A 25,800-nucleotide genomic window follows, 5' to 3' on the forward strand; every position below is an offset into this window, starting at 1 on the left:
GTCCCTAAGCCACATGCTTGTTGTTTAAACAGAGAGGGGGAGATGTTGAGAGCCACAGCTGAAGGGGCCCCAGCAAACTTCCAGCTGCCAGCAAACTTCCAGCTGCCGGCTGATGATTGGCTCACAGCGGCCCCAGCAACATCTAGCTGATTGGCTCCTCAGCCCCAGCAACATCTAGCTGATTGGCTCCTCTGCGGTGATGCTCATTGGGCTGTTTCCCTGCCATTTTAGACCACGGAGCTGCTCATTGGGGGACTTTTTTGGCTCCGCCCACGTGACCCAGCCAATCGGCCTCAAGAGCAGGAGGATTGTGGGAGGTGGAGAGAAGCTGGTGTGGGAGAGAGAGGCTTGTGGAAAGCCAGTGGTGGCAGTTGAGGCTCTGAGGATTTTTCCTGAGAGGCTGTTTTGTTTGGCGTGTGTGGTTCTAAAAATAAAGTTAGTTTCTTTTGACAAGTGGCTTCTGATTGTGCCCAGCCAGACTGCGGCAATTTTATAATCAAATTGTTTCAATTTCAACACATAGACCATTATTGCCATTCTAGTGTATTATATAGCCTGTCGTATTTTCCACTAGAGTATGTGTAAATGTATCACATTCCACATGTTTAAAAACGTTCATTCGTATGTGCAGTTTGTTTTACTTAATATATCATAAACATCCTTCAATGTCAAGTAATTTAGCCACAGACATCACCCTTTTTGATATCTGCATAATGTGTGAATCTACCATACTTTAATAAGGCATTTACATTTTTTCAAAATACCTCTTTAACCAATTACATATCACCCTAGGACACACTCTGGCAGAGGTACACTTTTACAGGTTTTGATACAAGTCGCCCTCAATGAAATGTGTTCAGATTTTAGTTTTCCAAAATGTCTAAAGAGAGAGAGCCTTGCCCATAACGACATAATAACTGTTGGCTGAGTAGATGAACAAAATCCAGAAGAAATTATTTTCCATTCCCTCTAATCTTTCTTTTATTAATTTTGAGACATGGTTGGAAAATCTATTTATTCTTCAGGCACCAGGGGAGGGGAGCCATTAGAGGTAGGTCCTGTGTAAACTGATCTTCTCTATTCTCCTACTGTTTTGGTAAACTGAGGAAATGGAAACTGAGAGGAAGTGCCTAGTTCCAAATCTGGGGGTGAGTGAGCCACACGAGGTGGGGGCAGAGAATACTCCCTGAGGCCATCGGACCCCAGGCCAGCCCAGGCCTTCCCCACTTAGCCTGGGCAGCCCTTCTCTCTTCTCTGACCTTTCAGTTTCTTGATAAATCACGTTTGACTCAAAGCAGCTTATACTATGTCAGATGGCAAAAATGAAGCACGCAGGGAATTTTCTCCCGCTGATATTTATCTACTCTTATCACCTTATATGAGATGGATTAAAAAAAAAAAACATGAAATTTAAAATCCAAAGTTTCAAATCTGAGTGTGGCTTTTGCTAAGACATGCAACCTATGCAGGCCCAATTTTTTTCCCCTGTGACTTGGCAAGCAGGTGCCCTGTGATCTGCTTCCGAAGACCCTCTTAAGGATCGGGGAGGTGGTTTTGTGATTATCGTACAGATGCCGGACGATGTGAATAGTAACATGCTGCTGTTGGTGACGTTGAAGATCCTTTCCCTAACTTGCAGGGCCAGCCCCCATGGGCCTTTCTAAGATGTGTTCCTCAACTGAAAGGAAGGAAGGGACTAGAACAGCATTGCAGAAAGAGCAGCGTTCCGAGAGCCAGAAAGCCTGCATTCTCGTTCTGGATACTTTGGGCCTTAGCATTCTTCCTTTTAAAAAGGAAGTTGCAGGAAATGACTCCTGTGCTCTCCTCTGCCTCTGGCACTCAGGTCAGCAATTCTGTGATCTTAGGCAAGTTGTTTCTCTGCGGGCCTCGTTTTCGTCATCAGGCAAATGAAGGGATTAAGCTGACTGGCCTGTCTGGTCCACTTCTTTTCTGAGGATTGACAGGGTCCAGGTGAACCGCCCCTTATCATCTGGTGTATTCTTAACCACACCACAACTTGGCCCCCCAGGCTGTGGCCTCTGGGACCACAGATAGTGGGCTGTGGTTTCCTTTCTCCTCCCTGTTTGTTTGTTTCTGCTGTGTGCTCACAAATAAGTGGCCAAGGGACAACTTGGCAGAGTCAACCGATTCTTCCAACAAGATGCTTTAGACACGCAATGATCTGAGGCTGCAGGCTGGTTGGCCTTCCTCAAGCCTGAGGATTAAGTGTCACGCTAGTGTGTCAGGGCAGAGTCAGGCCTTTCCCGTCTCCCCAGTGCCCTGGGGTTCTGGGTCCTCTCAACCCATGTGCAGTCTTCCCCAGGGCCAGGCTGCAGGCCCCCCCATTTCTCCCTCTGCCAGGAACGCCTCTCTTCACGAGCTTTCTCCTTCAGGGTTTGTGGGAAATGCTTCCTTCTTAATAAAAGCCCTTCCTAATCTCCGTGATCAATATCCATCACTCTTCCTGGATGCTTTTCACAAGTGGTATGCACTTCTTTTTAGCTCTTATCAGTTCATCTTTTTTTAAAAAAAAAAAAAAATTCTGTTGCTGCTTATCTGTCTTCTCCACTGAGAGCTGGGCATCTGTTAGAGTCCGGCAGGCCTCCTCAAGCAGGCACTCAGTGTCATGACCACCTATGCAAGTTAGCAGGACTTTTGGATACCCACTTACTCCAAGGATTTGGTTTGCTTTATTTTTTTGGTCAGAAGTAGAAGATTTGGGCATGAACACAGGAATGTTGAAGCTGAAGTATCAGTCTTCTAGGGACCCTGACGTCCTGGTCAGCCCTGGATTGTTCACATCACATCACCACGATCAATGTCAACAGTCTCTTGAATTTAAGACCCAGGTGCCAGCCTAACTGAGGCTCCATCCTCAGTGACCTGGAGGATTTGTCAGAGACAGAGCTGCTTAGTGGTTAGGAACAGGGCCTCTGCTGTCAGACAGATCTGGGCTCACATCCACATCCTGGTACAGCCCCTTGTTGGCCATGTCACCTTGTCCCAGTACTTAGCTTCTCTGGCTTCTTGCTCATAAAATGGAATAATAATGTCCACCTCCCAAGGAGGCTCTGAAGTTAACTGAGGTGCAACTCTTAGTACAAAGCCTGGGATCAGGAATGGTGTCAGCCACGTGGATGCATATACTACCCTATTGAAGGGTCTCACACTCTGAGGTGTTCCTTGAAATGGCACTCACAGATTTAGATCCTGTATTCTTGAATATGTGACAAGTGACACCGGATAACTTCAAAGAGCTCAGAGGTGGGCAGATCAGTGCATTTTGCCATTTACAAAGGGCTTTTTGTGGAAGTCATCTCATGGTTTCATACCATACTCCAGAGATGGGCCAGGCAGGTGGCATCAGACCTATGTTGCAATGACATCATCGGCTGAGAGAGGTTAAGTGACTTGCCTGGGGTGGCTCATGCAGTTAGAATGTGCCCCTGAGACTTAAGCCTCAGTTTGCCTATTTCCTTATAAATCGTCTTTCCACAAACCACAGGAAGGAGCAGGAGAAGAAATTGGCTTTGGGCCGTGACAATGATGATGCTTACTACCTAAGGAATAGGGCAGGTGTTCCATGGAGGCCCAGCTTAAAAACAGGTGGAAAAATGATCCGTCACATTTTGCCAAAGAAGAGAGTCCACGTAAGAGTAGCAGGAAACATGGAACTAAGGAGGAACATATTCTGAAAGGCTCCAACTGCCCAGCTAAGGAATTCAAGCTGATTGGGCCATGGAGATAGGGAAGATTTCAGAAGGGAGTAACAAGATGATGAGAAGCTCCCAAACCATGACTCACCAGAAATGATCTTTAAGGAAACAGGTGTTTAACCTGGTAAAGAGAAGACTTAGGGAGAGAGGAAAGTGTTTGTCAGGCCTGGGGGAGAACGTGATCGGTATTGGATAAAGGAAGAAGCAGGCTCATTTTGTGTGGTCTCCATGAGTGGTTGGGGCTGGTGGGCAGCGATGAGGGTCAGTGGATAGAAGCTCTAGGGAGATATTTTCAGTTCAAATAAAGAAAAACTTTCTGATCCTTTCAATGCACTTTAACCAGAGTTAAAGGCCTCAGTCAGAACCACCCCAAGGTCTAATGCTACAGCCGGAAAACTTCTCTAGTATAGCCTGGGCTGTCTTGAGAGGCATAAGATCCCCTTCCTTCCAGTGGTCAAGAGAAATGTGTCACCCACCTCGTGCTGGGGGTGGTCTGGGCTGGACAATTTCTCATAAGCGTTTGTGCATCTGCATGTGTTGTGAAATCTTCAGCAACCCTAAATCCCTTAATTAGAGGGAGAAAAAAGGCAAGTGATCAATTAGGCTCTCTGTTTAAAAGCCTACATTTGCATGCTCCATCTTAACTGAAGTCTGAGGAGCAGAGACTGTGGCCAAGCAGGAATTTCATCCTGCGTGTAGCTGGGTGACTCCGCCTAGGAATTGAAAATCATTTAGCTGAAATTGTGACATAGCCAGCAAATTATAGTCTGCCTTCAGGTTGGGGCTGCGGCTGCCACTGTGGCGCAATCCTCTGGCAGGTAACACTAAGTCGACTCAGGGCAGTCTCCCTGCCTGGCCCTGCTGCTGCTCAGTTAGCAGGCTGCAGGCCAGGCCAGCTGGGGCAGCAAAGGAGGGGAGACGGGAAGCCAGCCCCCGACCTGCGTAACAGCAGTCTGTCTAAGGGGGACCTCAGAGCTTCAATCACACCCTAATTCTGAGCCTCACTACAGCCTGGGAGATTGGTGGGTCAGGCTAATGAGGACACTGAGCATAAGAAAAGTGAAAGGATTTGGCCAAGGTCACATTGTAGGCAAGTTACAGCACCTGGCTTTGAGTCCTAGTCGCTGAAGCCAGCTCAGAGTATTTTTCTAACTCCACCACACTGGGGTCAAGGCTGATCAGCACAGACCCATCCAAGGGGAGATCAATGAGTAGTGGTCAGTCACCAATATCCACGCTGTGCACACTGGAAACGTGGAATCCCTTAAGGATATTAATGATCCTGATAACATCAATACCAACTTCTGACGCCGGGCTGTGCCAGGTGCTATACTAATTAAGCACTTTATATTCATCGACTCCTTTAATTCTCGAAGAAATTCCACCTCAGTTTTATAGATAAGTCAGGAGGCTTTGAGAGGTGAGGTGACTTGGCATAGGCAGAATTTTGACCCAGGCGGATCTCTGTGACCTCAGTTTCCTCTCTGAGGGCAGTGCCACTTGTCTGTCATTTCTTCAGCTTTCTCTGTCAAGTCATTGAAAGGATGGCCCAGGGTCCAGTTCCTCTTGGCTCCCAGGCCAACCGTAATAACAATCATAATAAATTGTCAAGAAGTTCTCAGGCTTCCTGGTGGGACTGACCCTGCATAAGGCAGGCCTTGCCAAGAGTCAAAGCTGGTGCATGGCAGAGGCCAAGGCCACCCTAAAGGCCACCCTTAAACCTCCGAATCAAGGTCCATTGCTCTTTGCCATATACCTCTGCTCTCTTTAGGCTCTCTTCCTAATCAGGCGGGCTCCAGAGTCACTTACACAGGGGAATGAATCTCACAATTGTGTGTCCTTGGGTTACTCCATTCGTCCCCATTTTACTAGAGCAATAGCAGTAGCACCCAGGTGAGAGGGTTGAGATGCAGTGGCTGGCTGCAGCTTGCCCACAGGAAAAGCTAAGTGGACGGGAGTGACAATCCCCAGTCCTAATGTTATTGATTTGCTTATTCAAACGTGTGTGTATGTGTTCCTGCTATAGGTCAAGGGCTCTGCTAGTTTTGGAGCAAGGAATGAATTAACCCACAGCCTGTTCCTTCAAGTCTAAGGATGGGATCCACTAAACATGTCCCAGTGCAATGTGACCAACATCTTAAACACCCAAATCTATCTATCTTCCTTCCTTCAGTCCTTCCTTCCTTCCTTCCTTCCTTCCTTCCTTCCTTCCTTCCTTCCTTTCTGTGCTGGGGATTGAACCCAGGGCCTCATGCATGCTAGGCAAGCACTCTACCACAGAGCTATACCCCCATCCCATGATACATATCTTACTACAGGTCCTTAAATGTACCAAAGGCTGTAGGAGCCCAGAGGATAGGGAAAGGACATTAATTCCTCTTTTCCAATTTTTCTAAGCCTCTTGTCTATTCATTCTTATCTTCAAGACCCAGAATTCCCACCTTCTCCCTAAAGACCCAATCTTCTCATGGCAGTATTCAGTCCTCACTCTTCCACTCCAGCGCTGGGGAAGTCTTGCGAAATAGCGGCTGTATCAGGACTCCCTGAAATGTGACTATTAACTCCCCTGTCTATCACAGGAAACCTCAATACTTGTAAATATCCATCATAGGATCTCGGAAAAAACATTCACCTTAAAAACAAGCGAACGAGTCCTGGGTTGTGGCTCAGTGGTAGAGCGCTTGCCTAGCACGTGTGAGGCACTGGGTTCGATTCTCAGCACTGTAATTAATAAATAAATTAAATAAAGGTATAGTGTCAATCTTTAACAAAAAATACTTTTTAAAAAATAAGCAAACAAGCAAAAAAAATGTAGAGTGTCAGAGGTTCTTCTCACCCATATTTTTTTAAACCGATAAAGAAGCAGAGGGTCAGTGACTACCCCTTCAGTCTTTTTTATTTTCTTTTTTTTCCCCCCTGTGGTGGGAAGTGAACCCAGGGGCTTTAAACCACTGAACCACATCCCCAGCCCTTTTTAATTTCATTTATTTATTTGTTTGCTTGTTTGTTTTTGTGGTGCTGAGGACTGAACCCAGGACCTCATGCATGCCAGGCAGACACTCTACCACTGAGCCATATCCCCAGCCCTAATTTTTTTATTGTTTATTGAGACAAGGTTTCACTCAGTTGCTCAGAGCCTCACTAAGTTGCCAGGCTGGCCTTTGAACTTGTGCTCCTCCTCGCTCAGCTTCCCGAGCCTCTGGATTACAGGGGTGCACCACCAGATCCCACTTCCCCTGCAGTCTTACAGGTAGCATGTGGTAAAACCAGAAGGCCAGTGGCTGTCACTCCTTCTCATGAAAAAGAATAATTTTTCCCCTAATCTAGAATCAAACTGCCACTGGATTCTTGATGATCTCTGGTTTAGTCCGCTGTGGTCCGTGAACATTCGCTTTCCACTTTGTCATCACTAGGACTATTCCTCTGCCTATGTGAGTTGAGAAGGGTGGGCACGATTGTCCCTAGTCAAAAACAAGGCTTCCAGCTTTCAAGGCTGAATGATGATCGCAACCTGGCCAGCTATTGGAGAGCTTCCAACTTCAAGTCCAGCGCTCTATCACACCACAGCCCTGAAAAATGGACAGTGATGTGTTTCACACCCCTTGTGCAAGCGGGAAACACTGAAATATATGCACACTGAGAAAGGACTTCACAGGTTTCTGCTTGGGGGTTCAACTGAGATTTATTGACCCAGAAAGAACTTGCAACTCCCTAAGCCTTATGATCCAGGAAGTTGTTCACCTTTTTTAAAAAATAAATCATAAAAACAAACTATTTGACGTTCTTATCTCACCCCTTCCTCCCAAGCTGGTCTTGCACAAGCGTGATGACCTGCCATTGGGCGATGAGCGTGTCGTAAGTGAACGTTTACAGGCACTACAGGAATGACCTGGTGCCTCGCCCACCTCATTAGAATTCTAATTGGGGTGTGTAGGAGAGGCTTCTATAAATGGTAAGGCAATCCCTGGCACCACATCTCCCCACACTGTCCCTGACATTCTCAGCAGAGCCCCAGAGGAGGCTGAGGAAGGTGAAGCATGAGAGGTGAGTGCGTAGCATCTTCTCTGGCAAGCCCTTGCTGGAGGCCGGTGCGGGGCCTGAGCAGCCGACCAGGACAGCTGCCTGCCCGGGGCCACTGTTGAAGGCTGGATCTCAGTATTTCAGGGTTTTATTCAGAGGTAGCTCTTTTCAGAGTGGCTGCCGGCTCCCTCTAGCACCTTCTAGGTGTGGGATGTAGTTCTGAGTGATGGGCAGGTGTTCAGTGCAGCTGAAGGTCAATGTCCCCTTAGATAGAGGACTAGCTTTATTGTGTTGGTGTTTCTTTGATACATTTTGTCACCACTACTAAAGTCAAGCCAGAGAGCACTTGCTCGTTGTGTTTTGCACTGTGTGTTTTACCAGCTGTCAGCAGCAGAGGCAAAGAATAGCAAGAAGACTCAGAGCCCTCAGGGGGTGAGAGAGCAAGAGCAAGGAAGCTTAGTTGTAAAAAGAAAACTCCTTGGCATCGCTGGAATGCTCCTAAGTAAACTATGCATCCGGAAGCACCAGGTCCTTGTCAGAGATTTGATGTGCTGAAATCCAGTAGCAGAAGGTGTACCACAAAATGCTAGGTGTTCCTACCTGGGAAGGGGAGCAAAAGAGAACAAGAAGTGCAGGTTCTTTAACTCTGTAGTTACTGTAGGTTACTGTCGAGGATTTGGGCCCTTTGTTAATCAGAGACCCTGCTAAGCCCCTGATAATTACTGCCTGTCATGGGTGTTCAGCCTTAGACATTGATAGCAGCGATGCCAAACCCAAACAAGGCATGAGTCAAACCCATAAAATACTGTGAATGGCAGTTAGGACCACAAGAAGGTTTACCACAGGAATCACTGAGCCAGATGCAAAAGGTGAATGCTGTCTCCTCTAGGAACCCCCAAGACCAGGTCAGGGTTGTTGCAAAAATGTGCCTTCCCCTGCCTTCCATTTTCTCCTGTGGATACGCAGTATGGCCAGGATGCTACTGAGAGGAGCCCTGAGTCCTTCAGACTTTGTCAAAAGGGGATGGTAGCTGTTACGAAGCTTACCTCTCTCCCCCAGGAAGTGACTGAGCACTTGAAATGGACAGACCTTTGTCAGAGTCACACAACCAGTTGGTAGCAGAGCCCAACTATGGCCCAGCCACTGTGGGATCTGTTTATTGTGTCCTGTTGCTCGAGCTGAGCTCATACACAAGTGCAAGTGACATGTGGGACACAGGAAAGCAATCCTGATTGTGGTTTCTTATTTGGTCTCTGTTACCAACTGCTCCCTGTCACTTCTGAGCCTTCAGTCTGCAAGATGAAGAGCTTGAAATAGAGGGACTCTGAGGCACCTTGCAGGAGTGATTCTCCATGAAAGGAACTCAAGGGCAGAGAGCCAGTGGCCCCAGTATGTGCCCAGCCCCTGGAGGTATGAACCACATGAGTAACGCGCACATAGTGGTCCAGCTGCTTGACATTGCTAGGGTCTGAGATTCCCGGGCACTGAGCTCCTAGAGCCCAATCAAGTTAACCAGAGACACTCTAAAGTCACAACAGAATGAGGGCAGTGGCTGGTTGGGAAAAAATCAATTTGAATAAGAGGAAGGAAGAGCAGGTGAATGCATCCAGTGCCTTAAATTTGTCACACATGTAGTCCCTAGCTCAGCGCCTAGTCACTCAGCCAGGAAGGGGTTCATGTTTCGTGGGTGAATGGATTTACTTGTGGGAAAGGGAAAAGGACTATGCCAGGTGCAGAGGGGATCAGGAGATGAAGGGCATGCAGGGCCTGCCCTTGGTGAGCTTTCAGTCTTGACGACACCAGTTCATTGGTAAGATACATGCAGGGTGCACTGACAAATGCAAACCAAGTGCTGTGGGGACCAAAATGAGGTAGAGATTAATCTTGGCTGGAATGTGGAATATGGACAGCCCTGGAAAGTCAATGGCACTTGGTCATGGACAGTGAGCTGGGCTTGGTCTGGAGTGGTTTGTGAGATTAAGAGCATTCAGGCAGAGGGAACAGGTAAATAAATGTGGACTTATATTTAGGTGGGACCCAGGGGACTATCAGGATGACATGTGTGTTGAGACTCTGCGTCTAGCTCCTAACTTGTTCCTCTTGCCTGGAATAAGAGTGTGTCCAGTTATTCTGCCTGTCGGCAAAGAAGGTCACCTGGACCGTGGATGGGACAATGGTGGCTCAGGAAGAGTCAGCACTATCCTACACACAGCAGCCTCAAGCACCCCTGGAATGAACAGGAGTGCAGACTGTGCACCCAGGTGTTGGGCCCGAGGTGGAGGGGAGCACTGTTCCCCATCCCCAGCGCCTCTCGGGGACTACGGTTCTGTCCTGCTGGGGGCCATGAGCTTTCTTACCAACCACTTTCCTGAACGTGGCACTAGCCTTGGCTTCAGGCATTACCTTCTCTTGGCTCTGTTTCCCCATCTCCCGAGGGTGTGTCACATTCTGGACTCATGGGTCGGTCACCAAACATCTCCCTGCAGCTGGCGCATCAGGGGCTCCTTGTCCCATGGAAGGCATTCCTGCTGGGGTGCTACCTACTTCTTTCTGTGAATCTTCTGGGATCTTTCTGGACTCTCCTTGCATTCTTGATTCAGTCACCTGGACTCTGCTCACTCTGAAAAGAAGATGACCCCTCTGGGCTCCAGTGAGAACCAGCTACCTCCTCTGTGCCCCAGACTCACCGTCTTGGCTGACATGGACAGCAGCTGCTCCCTGTTCATTAGAGACATGTCCCCCCTGGCCTGAGGGCCACCCATACTTCGGTTTTTGTTACCATGGGACTGTATTCAGGGGCAGGGAAACCAAGGGTTACAAGGGCAAGTCAAGAGGTGCTCCCTGGATTGACTGTCCCCTATGGGTGGAGTGAGTGGTCTCGGACAGGTTAGATAACTTGTGTGTCTGGGTTTCCTCACCTGTACATTAGGGTTATTGTGCTATCCACTTCCTAGGTGTCCCCTAGGACCTGGAAACTTCTTTCATGAGTCTGTTTTCTCCTTGCTTTGGGATCTTATGAGGTGAAGTTTATTTCCTAATCAAGGATGATTCCCAGGGCATCTCCCCTGTTAGGAACCTCCTTAACACCTGTCCTCCTGTCCCCTCACCAGTCCCCTTAATACACTCCTGGAGCCTTGGGTCCTGGTGTCTGCATGAGCTGCTTGTCCACCTCAAATGATTTCTCCATGCTACCTCCACCTGCGGGGCTGTGTTCTCTGTTGGGGCCGTCGCTGTCCTCCCCAGGGCCACATGTCAGGCTGCGTGTGTGCTGAAGTTAGGAAATTCTTTCCCTACCACTTGGGAGCAGAAAGAGGGAGAGGCCCGTCGTCTTTGGTAGGGGCTGGGTGATGAGCTCCAAAGAAGCCTGCATTCCCCTCTCCTAGATTTATTTGGGAGAAGAGGACAGTGACACCCCCCTCCCTCTCAGAGCAGCTCAGGTAAGATCATGTGAAAAAGTGTCAATAGTATCAATGACACAGAGGCCTAAGTTAGGCAGTGCTCACAGAGCTTTTAAAAATACCAGTGCTCTTCCTACCCCAAAAGTGCTAATTGACTGATCTGGGGTGAGGCGCAGACCAACATGACACTCTCCAAAGGATTCATCTGGGCAGCATGGTCGAGAGATGCTCCCATGGTCTGAGAGATTCTAAACTTATTCAGAGGGGAATGAGGTCCCTGGATGGCAGTTCCAGGGACTGGCCCTAGTTTTTGCCCCCCTAATCACTTGGGTTAGCTGCAGGGTGGCAGCTTAGAGTCATCCAGGCTGAACTGGGGTCCAGGCTCTGCCTGAGCTCGTGATATTGGGCAAATGACTTCACCTGACTCAACTTCCAAGTGCCTCATCTATAAAACGGGCATAACCACATCAGAGAGTTTTTCTGACATTAAAAGATGTCATGCAGGTAAAAGGCTTGACATAGTGTCTGGCTCTGAAGAATATTACCATGGCAGCCCACAAAAAGCTCAAACCCTCCTCTACTCCTGTGTGACTTTGCCATTATATGTGCAAAACCAGGGATAGCGGTGGGTCTGTCTTAGATCCCAACAATAACTCTACAAGGTAGGACATTCCGATCTCAAAACTCCTTTCTACACTTGAAGAAAACAAATTAGAGACACTGATACTCTTGCCTGTCTAGGCTACCAGTCCAGGGCTTATCCCTCTTTGTCCCAGAGAGCCTCACACCAGCTCCTTCCTCTGTCCATCAACAGAGCCCCAGACTTCCCACTACCTGGAGACACTTATGCTACTCAGGGCTGGAAAGGATGAATAGGGAGGCCAAGCTAAAACATCAGAGGCTGGAAAGAGAAAGGGGAAGGGAGGCTGTCATCAGAGCCAGAGGTGGGGCTGGCCAGGAGCTGGAGAGGTAGGTGCCTGTGGCCTGGGGGGCGGGGAAAGCGGCAATCGGAATGACTCACAGCCCTTACATGACTTGGATCTGAGACCCGGCTTCTGGGCCAAGCTCGGCTTATAAACTTCTCTGTGATCTTAGCAGATCTCTTCTGCTTTGGGGTGGGGGCAAGGGGTGGGGGCTCAGTTTCCTGTCCGATAATGTACAAATTTTGGATTCTATCACTCTTTTTCCAAGCTTCCCATTGAAACCCATGAGCGGGTTGTGAAATCAGCTTAGTGGATGGTGACCAGCAATCTTTTAAAAATATGAAGTAATAGAGAAAGTATCTGAGTGCTTTATACCTAGCTTTATAAGAAGCGCTAACATTGTTTCATGAAACTTGGTGTCCGTTGCTGATTGATGTGTGCGGACACGGTGTAAAATGCGTTTCTTAATGTGGTTTCTAGCTTTTTTTTTTTTGAGAGAGAGAGAGAGAGAATTTTTTAATATTTATTTTTCAGTTTTCGGTGGACACAACATCTTTATTTTTATTTTTATGTAGTGCTGAGGATTGAACCCAGTGCCCCGCGCATGCCAGGCGAGCCGTTACCGCTTGAGCCACATCCCCAACCCAAGTTTCTATATTTTTTTAAAAAAAGCTCAAAAGCCATTCAGCTAGATGATTTTTTAAGAATTTCCTCTCAGCTGTAACTCTAGAAGTGTGTCAGATAAAAATATATCTTTGTCTTGAGTAGAGTCTGGGCAGGTAGGAGGTCCCACCTCCTGGAGTAGTTGTCGTGCCACATTGGGTCACCTGCCAGCTCCTCTGTGGTATGAAACTCCCCGGAGCAGAGGTGAAATTAACCACATGCCCAGCAACCAAGGTGTCCTTACCTGCATGCTACAGGGACTCACAAGGGTCAATTCAACTGATAGTGACCCCCTTTCACAGTCTGGCATGTTCTCCCATCACCCCTGCCAAAGTTAGACCCCAGACACCAGCAGGGCAATTGATCAGGTTTCTCTGTGACAGTGAGCCGCCAAATAAGTGTCTTACCAAAAATAAATAAATAAATAAACAGGACAACAGTTTCTTTCTTACATGGTGTAGATGCGGGCAGTTCTGGGCAGGTAAAGGCACTGTGGAATCTCCCCTGGCCCAGGCTCTGTCTGCCTCCAATTCTGCCATCTCTAGGGTCTAAGGTGCCCACTGGAGCCCTGTCCACCCTCCAGAGAGCAGGTGGAAGAAGAGGGAGGAAAACCAGCAAAGGACATTTGCCAACAACTTTTTAAAAGAGCCTTCCTCCACAGGGCACGGTGGCACCCACCTGTGATCCCAGTGGCTCAGGAGGCTGAGGCAGGAGGATCACAGGTTGGAAGCCAGCTTCAGCAACTTAGCGAGATTGTAAGCAACGTAGTGAGACCCTGTCTCAAAATAAAAAGTAAAAAAGGCTGGGATGTGGCTCAGGGGTTGAGTGCCCCTGGGTTAACTCCCTGGTACTGAAAAATATAGAGCCTTTCGTATGAATGTTTATAGCAGCACTCTTCAGAAGAGTCAAAAGGTAGAAACCATCCAAATGTCCATCATGTAATGAATGGATAAACAAACTATGATCTATTCATAGAATGGAATATTATTTTTCGGCCATCAGAAGAGAATGAAGTACTGATACATCCTATAACATGGATGAGACTGAACAGCAGCATTATGCTAAAAGAGCACATGTTATGTGATTAATTTATATGAAATGTTCAGAACAGGCAAATGCATGGGAGAAGAAAGCAGATTTACAGTTGTCAGGGTCTAAAGAAAGGAGGCAATGGGGGAGGGGGGCTGCTAACAGAGGGGGCTCTTTGGGGACCAGATAGTGCATAACATTGTGAATGTGGTGATTTTTTAAGAATTTAGAAGCCACTGGGTTTTACTTTAAATTGATTAAAATGGTGATTTTTTTAATGTTATGGACATTTTACCACAATTTTAAAAGTTAAAAAAAAAGATTCTCTGGAATCTATGTTTAAATGTAGAACTGCCTACAAGTCAGGGCCAAACCTTATTCATGTGACCACCCAGGTGCAATGGAGTCAGCGAAATATGGTGCCTGTTGATAAAGGGGATTTTATGACCAGGAAAGGAACAAATAAGTATTGGGAAAGAATTTAGTAATGTTCTCCACAGTAGGACTGCTGGTGGCTCTGATATTCTCAGGGGGAAAAAAAAGTGAGAAATTGCCTGACCCTCGAGTTAGCAGTAACTCAAGGAGGTGACATGATATTGTGGGATGAGCCCTGGAATGGAGATCCAGAGGTGCCCTTTGTGGGAACCTGTATTTTCCTCTGATTTTTTTTTTTTTTTTGCATACTGGGGATCAAACCCAGGGCCTCACACATGCCAGGCAAGTGCTCTACCACTGAGCTACACCCCCAGGAAGAATGCACCTCTCCATTCCCTCCCTCACCTAGGCTGGTGCAGGAAACAGCCCTGAGGTTCAAACATGTTCATGAACTGCAAACTCGAGGAGAAACATAGATGGCAGGTCGCTTCTCCCCCTTTGTCTCTGTGCACGGATGGCAGCATAGGCAAAGTGCTCTGCCAAGGGCGGTGGGGGGAGGGCCAGGACAGGAGCAAATGGGTATTGAGATAGAATTTAGTAGTGTTAGGTGGAATTCAGTACTGTGGATTACCATCCGAATGCAATAATAATATTCCATTCTATGAATAGATCATATTTTGTTTATCCATTCATCCCCAAGTAATCCACAGGGTCAACAGGCCCTTTCCAAGGTCCCAAGAATTTTAGGAGCTGGGGGTGGCAGAAGCATGCATTTCTTATGGTGTCACACCTGGGTTTAGAACCCTGGCTTTGCAACTCCTGGATACAGAACCTCAAATAAGGTGCCTTGTCTCTCTGAGCCTCAGTTTCCAGTTGCTGAGAGTTCCTCGATGACACATTGCAGCCCGTTGACAAATGTCTTCCTCCTCTGTCCTCTCCAGCTCAGAGGAGACTGTGATCCCACGATACCCTCGTGGAGGGCAGACCTCCTCCTCCTTGCTGGGGCTTTCACTTGGTGTAGGAAAGGAGGCGATGGTGAACATGGGCTCGGGAGGCAGACTCCTGTGACTGTGTACTATAGTCCTCCACGCTGGAGCAGGGTGACCATGACACGGCCTTCTCTACACCTTGGCTTCCTCATCTGTAAAACAGAGTATTACGCATGCCCAACTCACAGGGTTTATGGGCTGATGCATGTAAGGACTGGAGTAATGACAGGCACATGGATGCCCAGTAAACTTCAGCTAGTACTGTGATCGTGGCCACCACAATCACCCTGGCTCTGACCCGGTGGGTCATGCAAAGTGCACCCGGCTCCTCGCCGCCCGTGTCCCTGGTGGGAGGAATGGTGTTTCTGCAGCCGAGGCCCCTGGAGCTCAGTCTTGTCTTGGTCATTCTCCAAGAGGACCAGTCACTGGTCTCTAGGATGAACGAGATGGGCCTTTGCTGCTGACACAGACGCAGCAAGGACAACCCGAGCTTTCCTAGAGCTGTCACAGGTGTGGACCTGTCCGCGGGGAGGGCAGGTGCCAGGTGGAGCTGCAGAGTCCCTCCCTTCTTTCCTTCCCCTGTGCTTGGCAGAGAGCCATCTGGGGACACACTTTCTGTGCCCAAAGAACTCACGGTCTAGAAGAGCGAGTTTGACCTGGAGAAGGGCGTGCTTCTTTCTCTAAGGTTGAGAAAGGAGGTGAAGAATCTGGAAGTGGCGAAGGGGGCTCAGGTGGTCTGAAACCAATTGTTCCATGGAGCCTTCTTTTTTCTAAAGTAACTCCACGAATAAAGCTCTACCAGATCTCCACTGACCGGGACCAACAGAGAGCAGTGAGCAAGGCCAGTAGGAGGCAGAGGTTAAAAAAGCTGGGGACCCAGCAGCCTGGTTGTCTATGAACCGTGGAAAGCTCAGTGTCAGCTCACTCTGAGCCTCTGCATGGCCATCTCACCTGCTACTGATGGCCAGGAACATTCACCTTTTCTTCCTCCTTCCCTCTTCTCCCCGCTGGCCTCCCTTTCCTCCGCCCTTCATTCAGTCAATTCTTGTGGTTTGCATGCATGTCTCTGTTTCCTTAAATAACCCTGCCCTGGCCCCCTGCTTGCTCCTGTCTCCCTCCCTCCCTCCTCGGTGCAGGGCCTCTGTTCTAGGCAGCTCACTCATCTACGCCTGCGGGCCTCTCTCCCCATCCTCGGGAAAGCACACTGCTTTAATGACACCTGACAAAATTATCTTCTTTCAAGTCCCGGCATGTTCTTCCTTCTTTTTAATTTGAATTTATTTTTAATAGATAAATAAAGACTGTGTATATATATTTTTGGGACACATACGATGTTTCAAGGCATGCATGCATATATTGTATGATGTTTAAATCAGGTTCGACATGTCTATGTCACCATTTACCATTTTAGGGTTGTTCCTCACCATTTACCATTTTAGGGTTGTTCGTCTTTCTTAGAGCTCTCTAATTATAGCTTAGTACTCATTGATCAATCTGTCCTCATACCTCCCTTCCCTTTTTTGTCCCCAATGAGATCAACCTTTTGCATATGAATGAGACCATGTGGTACTTGTCTTTCTGTACCTGGCTTACATCACCATACAAATGATCTCTAGTTCCATCCATTTTGTCAAAGGACAGGATTTCCGCCTTTTTTGTGGCTGAATAGTATTCCATTGTGTGTATGTACCACATTTTATTTACCTGCTCATCCCCAGATGGACACATAGGTTGACTCCAATTCTTGGCTATTGTGCTTAAGTGCCCAATAAATATAGGCGGGCAGAGGTCTGTTTGACATACTGATTTCATTTCCCTTGAATATTTACACAAAACAAAAGTAGGATTGCTGGATCATAGGATAGTTCTAATTTTAATTTTTGGAGGAACTTCCATATGGTTTTCCAGGCTGGCTGAACTAGTATACATTCCCACCAGCAGTATGCAAGCCTTTCCCTCTTCTCTTACCTCCTGGCCAGCCCAGCCTTGTCTTTTGTCTTTTTTACAATAGCTATTGTTTCTAGAGTGAGGTGTGGCTTCCTGTGGTTTTGATTTGCATTTGCCTGGTGATTAGTGATGCTGGGCATTTTTTCATAGACCTGTTGGCCATTTATATGTCTTCTTTCAAGATCCAGTTTTTCACCAGGCACAGTGGGCAGGAGGTTCACCAGTTCAAGGCCAGCCTCAGATACTCAGTCCTAAACAATTTAGTGAGACCTTGTCTCAAAAGATTAAAAAAAAAAAAAAAAAGAGCTGGAGATGTAGCTCTATGGTCAAGTTCCCCTGGATTCAATCCCCAGTTCCTAAAAACAAAACAAAACAAAAAAATTCAGCATTTTCAATGAAGCTTTTTCTGATCCCTATAACTGTGATTGTCTGCTGCCTGCGTGTCTGATGCACCCTCCCTATGGGCAGGGGACAGAATTCCCCTGACTCCATCATCCTTTGTCACTCATGCCTATCTTACCCGCTACAGATGATCTTAAAACTCCATCTCACCCGTTTTTCCACTCCAACATAGGGTCTAACAGAGTGTGGTACAAAGAAATAGGTGTTTTATATCTGTCTAATGAATGGGTGCCCTGCATTTCACCTTCCTTTATGGACCAAACTTTGAGTGGTAGTTACCAGGGTGTTTTATGACGTTAGTTTTTTTCTTTGTTTACTTAGTTTTTCATTCATTTATCTATCCAGTTATCCTACCCCAGTCAAGCAATGTGCGAGGCACCAGGATTTACAGATCAGGAAGGCATATTCTGATGGTGAGAGAGACACAAATTTAAGAATCCAATCTGACTGAGATGTGCGTCTCCCTCCCAGCACGGTTGTGGACTTGTCATGAAGACAGAACTGTTCGGGTTGCGGAGGAATGAGTGACATAACATCTCACTCATCACTCCAGGGAATGAGCTGTTCTACAGGTTTCCATGAGCCAAACTCCTCATACGTCATGGGGTCTGTCATGAGCCCCATACAGTGTGGCTCTGTCACTTCTATAATCACATGAGCAGGACTGGAGTGGGGTGGATTTGGAGATGGGTGTCCTTGGGGTCTCATCTGGGAATTTCACTGGCCTTTGATCCAGTCCTCTATGTAGCTTTTGCCGGTGAGTTTTTGCAAGTTTCCTCGGAGGCTGGAATTTCCCAATCTCCAGGTCTAGAAATGTTGCTGAGGGTCATGGTTAGCAGCATCCTAAGCCCAAGCCACCTCCCAGTAAATGTTTGGCCCTTGGTGACTGGGGAGATGCAAGGACACAAGAAAGAAATCCATGCCCCTAGAGTGGAGACATGTGTCCTCCTCCCTGTTGGAACTTCATCCACTAAGCAATGAGACATGCTAAAACATAGGACAGAGTTGCTCTGGGGACACAGGTCTTCTGAATGGCTGGTGAAGTGTCCCTGAGTGTTTGGCCTATTCCTTGAAGTCTGAGTGACAGGTCACCAGATACAGATGAAAGACCCTCTCAGCAGTGGGAACAGTATGTGGAGAAGTGGCTCGGCTCTTTACAAGATCGGGGCCTTTCTATAATCTTGGATCATGTGAATTGGAATACCTGGGCCTAGAAAGGTCAAATTGGAATAGGCGGTGAGATTTTTACTAGGCAGGACCAAAGTCTTTTTGACTCCCAATGTGATTCCTTCCAGAAGTTTGGCTCTGCCCTGACTAGCCTCACCCCATCGCTGCTTTTTGGCGTCTTATACTCTTCTCCACTCCACCACCCTTGACTCCCAAGAGTTCAGGTTGTCCTTCTCTGTCTCACAGCTCTGAGACTCCAGAGTGTCAACTGGCAAAAGTCTGCCAACCGGGATGCACATCACACGGAAAAATTCTCCAGCCAAGAACTCATCCTGCGCAGAGGCCAGCCCTTTGAGATCGCAATAGCCTGGAACCGAAATATTGCCCCTGAAGAACATCTAGATTTTGTGGTCTCCACAGGTACCTGCTCACCTCCCCACCACATCCACAGACACCTGAGTAGATTTTGGGACTGCCCATCCCAAGGACGATGGCCACCACACTGGGATTTTCTTTTGGACTCTGGTCCAGCTCTGCCATCCGTTCAGTGTAACCTTGGGCAAGTGGCTGCCCATCTTTGAGCCCAAGAGTTATCACCTTCAGATGATACTTCCAAGATGATAATAGGAACTCCTTTGGATGAATCCCCCCGAAGGACTTTGCGATTGTACTGGAACCTGACATGTCCCCATGGTCTGACCCACCGTCTTGGGTTTCCTTCATCTTCTGTCTTCTTTGACAGGGCCTTCGTCCTCAGAGTCAGCCAAGACAAAGGCTACATTTCCAATCAGCACTGGGAGCGCTGGAGGAGGCTGGAAAGCTCAGCTCAAGAGCAAGGAGGGCAATTTGCTGACGGTCATCATCTTCAGTCCCGTCTCCGCACCCATAGGGTGGTACACAATGAACATTCAGGTCACCTCCTCCTCCTCGGAAGGGATGTATACCGCGAGCCTTGGAGTATTCGTACTGCTCTTTAACCCCTGGATGCAAGGTAAGCCCGGATCCAAGCTGTGAACATGGAAAGGAGCTGAGGGAATGCCCTTTTGCAGGCTCAGGTTTCACTGGGGCAAGTTTGTGGGCTGTGGGAAAGAACAGAGAAGCTAGAGGTCAAAAGCTCTGCCACTTACCCAGCTTTGTGACTTTGAATGGTCAACGCTGTCTCTCTGATCCTCAAATCCTTCCCCATCAAGTGAACATCCTGCTATTTCCTCTGGGGATCTGGAATTTTTATCCTGCATAAGCATGGTTCATTATAATTATGACTCCAATACAGTTCTGAAGCTTGGCGATAGCTTTCTGCCTGAAGGAGGAAGTGTGTCATCCCTGGGTGACATTCTCATTTCCAGACCCTCAGGTCAGCCCAGCTACTCTTTCCAGCCCAGAGTACCACAAAGAAGGTTGGAAGCATTAATAACCCAAGACCTCTTTCTCTAGGCGCAGGTGGGGGAAGGCTGATCGCTTGGATCCTCTGTGGGATTCTAGTCCCTGGTATCTGCTTTCTGTGTCAAACAGGGGATGACGTCTTTATGAGTAACGAAGCCGAGAGACGAGAGTTTGTTGAGGAAGATTCCGGCGCCATCTTCGTAGGAAGCACAAATCGAATTAATATGGTTGGCTGGAATTTTGGACAGGTAACAGTGAAGACTAAGGAAAACGTCCCAATTAAGCAAGCTCAGTGGCTTGTCTCACAGATCAGCCCCGTATCTGTCCATTTGCCTGCCCTTATTCATTCATTCAGAAGATATTTATTGATCACCTATTATGCTCCATACCCTGAGCTGCTCACTGAGGATACACGAGATGGAGAAGATCTGCTGCTTAAAGGAGTCTCAAGCTAGTGGGCTTGACAGACACACATAACTCGATTAGTACAATAACATAAGGCCCCAGAAAGACCGTCAGGACAGTAATATAGCTTCTGTTACTCATTCAGTGTAAAAGGCCAAAGGACCTAGTTTGAGGCAATTACTTAACATAAGCCTCATATTGTGACAATGGCTTCAGGTGTATTTTTAGTAACATATTTTCTCTTTATAAAACTAGTTTCCCAGGAGTCTACATAATATAGTCCAGGTCACAGTCATAGCTATAAGAAAACTTTGAGAAGACCTTGGCCTGATCATTCACTCGATAGATAGAGCAGCCGGGGCCGCACAGGCTAAGCAACAGACTCCCAACTCCACGGCAGCAAAGCAATGGGGGAGTAGGGACAGGGTCTTGGGTACAGCAGTTTGCAGGGCTAATGACTGGGCACGGCCACTGTTCCTCAGAGGCTCTCCGTTCAGAAGGTCACAGAGTGGAACGTCCCATTGAAATCCTGTGGCCTCAACATAGAGGCTCGCGTTCCCTTAGTTAGCCAGTACCACTTGTCATTTCTTTCGTGGTAATATATAGTCCCATTCTGAATAGTATGAAGAAGACATTCTGAAAATCAGCCTCGCCGTGTTGGATAAGAGTCTGAACTTCCGACGTGACGCTGCTACTGATGTGGCCCGAAGAAATGACCCTAAATATATTACCCGGGTGCTGAGTGCCATGGTGAGTAACAGTAGAAAGGTAATTACTGGTGGTTACCTCCATAGAGAGGCCTTTCTCAGATGAGGTGTTACCTGCAGCTAAGCCAAGGAACCTGCCGAAATCCAGCCAGATTCAGCCACCTGCCTACATCATAGACAAATGGTAAAAAAAGAAAAGAAGCCCAATGCAGAGGCGCACACCTGTCAACCCAGGGCTCTGGAGGCTGAAGCAGGAGGATACCAAGTTCAGAGCCAGCCTCAACAACTTAGCAAGGCCCTAAGCAACTTAATGAGACCCTGTCTCAAAATTAAATACAAACCAAAGGGCTGGGGATGAGATTCAGTGGTTAAGTACCCCTGGCTCGGAGCACAGGTCAGTTTCTTGTTCTCAGCACAAGGAAGTGTGGGTGCTGTCTGTTCCAAAGGGCACTTCTCCTTTGGGCATCTTCCAGGGATGGGTCAGGAAGGAGAGGGGATGCAAAGATAGCCTCTGCTCTATCGTGCGGCCTCTGAGAAGGGAGGCACATTACATCTGCTAGGGAGCCCGAGGCTTTAAGCTCCTTTGCCATATCCAGCTCCTCCACAGAAGAAAGCTCTAGACTGTCGGGACACCCATTCATTATCTAGATGGGGAAAGATGCTCAAGCAGCTAGTGTGTGTTGCTCACAGTGCATCAACTGTGAGTCAGACCACAGGAAGGCCTTGAGCTGCCCACCCAGGCTCTCTTTCCACTCACTTCGACCTTGGCATGAGAGATTTGCCACACATGAGCATGCACACACACACACACACACACGCACACACACAGAGACACACGCACACACAGCTAAATCCTGGAGGAATCTGTGGCTCTGCACTCAGTGTATAGAGAATGCCTCCATTAAAAAATGACCAGACAAGGGTTGGGGTTGTGGCTCAGCAGTAGAGCGCTTGCCTAGCACGTGCAAGGCCCTGGTTCGATCCTCAGCACCACGTAAAAAGATAAATAAATAAAATAGATTGTGTCCGACTACAACTAAAAAATAAATATTAAAAAAAAATGACCAGACAGTGTCCCAGTAAATCCCATTATCATATGTAATCATAATGCATCAACCACAAATTTTTTTTTAATTCAAGTAAACAAGAGGATCAACCAGCTTACAAGTTAAAAAATAAAAGTCAAAGAAAGTTCTTTCATTTTAACTTTCTTGAACTAAACAATTACCTAGAAGTATCTCAAACTGCTTTTTTATTTTGGTTCATGATTTAGGGTTGTCTTGGTCTTTTTACTTTTGAGATGCATTATTATTATTATTATTATTATTATTATTATTATTATTATTATTATTTTATTTCCAAACAAACTAGTAACTTGGTTAGAAATTCCAACAACTTCCAGTTGCAGGATACATATGCAGGGTTAATTGGAGAGGGCTATTTGAGAGTTGAGTCTGAAACCAAGCCTTGCAGGAAAGGAATGGAATAGGCTCCAAGAACCTGGGGGCCCTGGGATCAGTGAGGGCCAAGGCAGTCAAAAAATGGTACAAAGAGGAAGCAAGTTCAGGGCTTCTCAGGGAGCTGAGCTCTTCCACCAGGAGCGAGAGGGTGCGGCCAGCCGGCCCTACAGCTGCTGACTCACTAAGCCAAGGGCCAAACCACTTTATCTCAGAGCCAATTTCCTCAGCTGCACCTCCCTGATGCTCTCTCCAGACCTCCCCATTGGGCTGGGCCAGGAGCTAATTATGGCCTGTGAAAGGGCTTTGAACACTCAGCTTTCGGCCAGAGGTGACCCTGCTGATTACCACACTGGTGGCTGCACACTTGTGACGTAGGAGAGGGAGAAAGGCTGCACATGTTCCATCTCACAGGAGGGCCCTATGGCCTGGTCCTACAATTATAGTCCAGACCCTCTCCTGGAAGGGGTGTGGAGCTCACCCCTGGACTGAGAGCCAGGAAATGTTGGGCCCAGCCTGTCCTGGGCCAGCATCTGTCTGTTTCCAGAATATCCATTCCCATAGGCGTTTCCACTAGGGATGTTCCAAAGAGAGGGAGTGGAACCCACAGGCTGGAGAAGCCATTGGAGGTCCTGGTCCAGCCTCTTGTACAGTGGGGATAAATGATACGGGTTGCTAGAAGGAAGGCAGCTTAGAAAACATTTCTTCTCACTTTCTCTGCATTGAAGACATAAGGCCCAGGGAGGTGAGTGACCTGCACAGGATCCCCAAGCTGACCAGTGGCAAAGCAGTGCTTATAACCTAGGTTTCTCCTCTCTTTCTGGTGTGTGTGTGTGTGTGTGTGTGCGCGCACATACACACATACACACACAGAGGCACGTGGGTGCATGCACGCACCCACACTAAGCGTCAACCCAGGCCCTCATGCTATACAAGCATTCTACTACTGAGCACCATCCCTGGCCCTCTTTTAACTTTTTATTATGGAAAAGTTCAGATTTACACAAAACAAAGGATAATAAGTTCCTATGTACCTATCACCAGGTTCAGCAGTTGTCCACCCACTCAAGACTGATCTCGTGTCACGTCTGACCCCCCTCCTCCACAGATCATTTGGTAAATCCCAGACAGGACATTGTTGATATCATTTCACCCATAAGTAATTCAGGTCCTTACTTGGTGCTCTTTTATTTTCCTTTCTTTATCTGAATGGTGCTGGGCTAGAACCTAGGACCTCGTGCATGCTAGGCAAGCCACCTGTCACTGAACTGCACCCCAAGCTCTAGTGCTCTTCTTGTTCTGCAAAACGATTGTGTTCCTTAGTAGAAACATGCTCTAAGTCGAATGCATGAATGAATGAATAAATTGATGGATGAAAAAATGGACAAATGAATGAATAAAAAACAATATTCCCTTTTTATTCTTTCCAAGAAGTTAGATCTTAAAAGTCTTAAAATGGTCTTTGTAGAACACGAATTTCAAGTCATGGACCCCCAAGCTGACAGACAGCAGTGATAGCTAGCTCATGAGTTCTTTTTTGCAAGAAGTCCTCTGCAAGCTGTGTTTCTGGCCCTGCTGGGCCCCTGGCAGGCTGTGGAGTCTCTGTTTTCAACTGCAGTGCAGGAATGATGTGGGGATCAAGGGCAATCCAACATGGCCCATTAAGCAGAGCACCTCTGAACCCATAAACCACATAGGACTCCTAAGGGGTTATTGTTAGAATTATCATCCCCAAAATGAAAGACATAAACGTTCCCTCAGGGTCCCTGGTTTTCTTTCTCATCTCCCTACCTGGTCCTCTGAATTCTGCAAGTCACTCTCCTAGGACAAGTATGGTGTGGATTCATTTGTGGGGATTTTCTGTCCAGATCAATGGCAACGATGACTACGGTGTGCTTCTTGGGAATTGGAGCGGCAATTACGCCGGTGGCCGGGATCCAAGGAACTGGAACGGCAGCGTGGAGATCCTCAAGACATGGGAAACTTCTGGCTTCAGGCCAGTCCAATTTGGCCAATGCTGGGTGTTTGCTGGGGTCCTCAACACAGGTACGTTGATTGTGATGTGCCTTTGCTGGACCAGGGGGTAGTCATGGGGTGTGCCAAGGTACCCCTTCCACAAGCCAAGTCCTCATGCCAACCCTGATTTGCAGTGATGCGATGCTTGGGGATTCCCGCCCGCGTGGTCACCAACTTCAACTCGGCTCATGACACAGACAAAAACCTCACCGTGGATGTGTACTATGACCCCATGGGAAACCCCCTGCAGAAAGGCAGTGATAGTGTATGGTGAGTATCTGACCCTGCCATGTGACCGTAAACACCAAGTTTCTTGCCCTCACCTTCCCCTGGAACCCAGATCCATCTGGAGTTGGAGGGAAAAACGTGCCTAGTCTTAGCTTCCTCTACAAAAGGAGATGGTTGGTGGAACAAGATGCCTGGTCTTCTGGGGGAAGGTTCTCTATTTGCAACCTTTCTCGATCAGTGAACACCATTTTCTTTCTGATGGTATCACTATTGGGGCAAGGTTTAAGATGGAGATGCTGCTAGTGCCAATTGCAGAACCCAAACCTCTCTTCTCAGTGCTTTACAAGATCTCTATTGTTCTGCCCTCAGATGAAGGGCCTCATACCAATGACAGGTACGATCATGATCTCCATAAAACTGCCCTGAGTTTATAGGATCCATTGGAGCTGATACTACTTTTTGAAGCTATTGACTTTCCAGTGAGAAATATAAATTTATCTCATTTCAGATAACCCATATAACCAAAGGGTTTTCTTAAAGACAGTAAGAAAACTGACCCATTTTAACCTATATATACATATTACATGTCTTGGTTGACAGAATGAAAGTTTATTTTGCATTTCAGATGAAATTTTGTGTTTAGATTCATAATCATGATTCTGCCATGTGCACACGTTATGCATCTCTTTATATAATAGATGCCAACATAAAACTTATAGACATAAGTTTTATATAAATATATAGAGCAGTATATGTACACAAAAAAATGTACTATCACAACTATTTAAGGTTTTAATAAATGCCAAGTTATTACCAGATAGATGGTAATTGAAAATGTTGCCTATGCCTATATATATATATATATATATACACACACACACACACACACACACACACACACACACACATAGATATTTACATGTCTCTTTAAAAAGTCTCACACATGTATGTCAACCATGTATTATTTTAATGAAT

At 47.2% G+C, this 25,800-nt stretch overlaps 1 protein-coding gene across 1 annotated transcript in view; it reads left to right on the forward strand.

Annotated features, from left to right (window-relative positions):
* The first annotated feature begins 7,648 nt into the window (after positions 1-7,648).
* The window catches only part of Tgm3 (transglutaminase 3), a 39,247-nt gene continuing 21,095 nt past the window's right edge, over positions 7,649-25,800 (forward strand). The window contains exons 1-7 of the mRNA XM_048811207.1: positions 7,649-7,760; positions 18,876-19,049; positions 19,372-19,620; positions 20,142-20,260; positions 21,039-21,167; positions 24,450-24,627; positions 24,732-24,867. Of these exons, the coding sequence (XP_048667164.1) occupies positions 7,754-7,760; positions 18,876-19,049; positions 19,372-19,620; positions 20,142-20,260; positions 21,039-21,167; positions 24,450-24,627; positions 24,732-24,867 (992 nt within the window). The 5' untranslated portion in view covers positions 7,649-7,753. The remainder of the gene's footprint in view (positions 7,761-18,875; positions 19,050-19,371; positions 19,621-20,141; positions 20,261-21,038; positions 21,168-24,449; positions 24,628-24,731; positions 24,868-25,800) is intronic.

Source organism: Marmota marmota, unplaced genomic scaffold (genome assembly GCF_001458135.2).
Source record: "Marmota marmota marmota unplaced genomic scaffold, marMar, whole genome shotgun sequence".
Classification (NCBI taxonomy): Eukaryota; Metazoa; Chordata; class Mammalia; order Rodentia; family Sciuridae; genus Marmota; species Marmota marmota.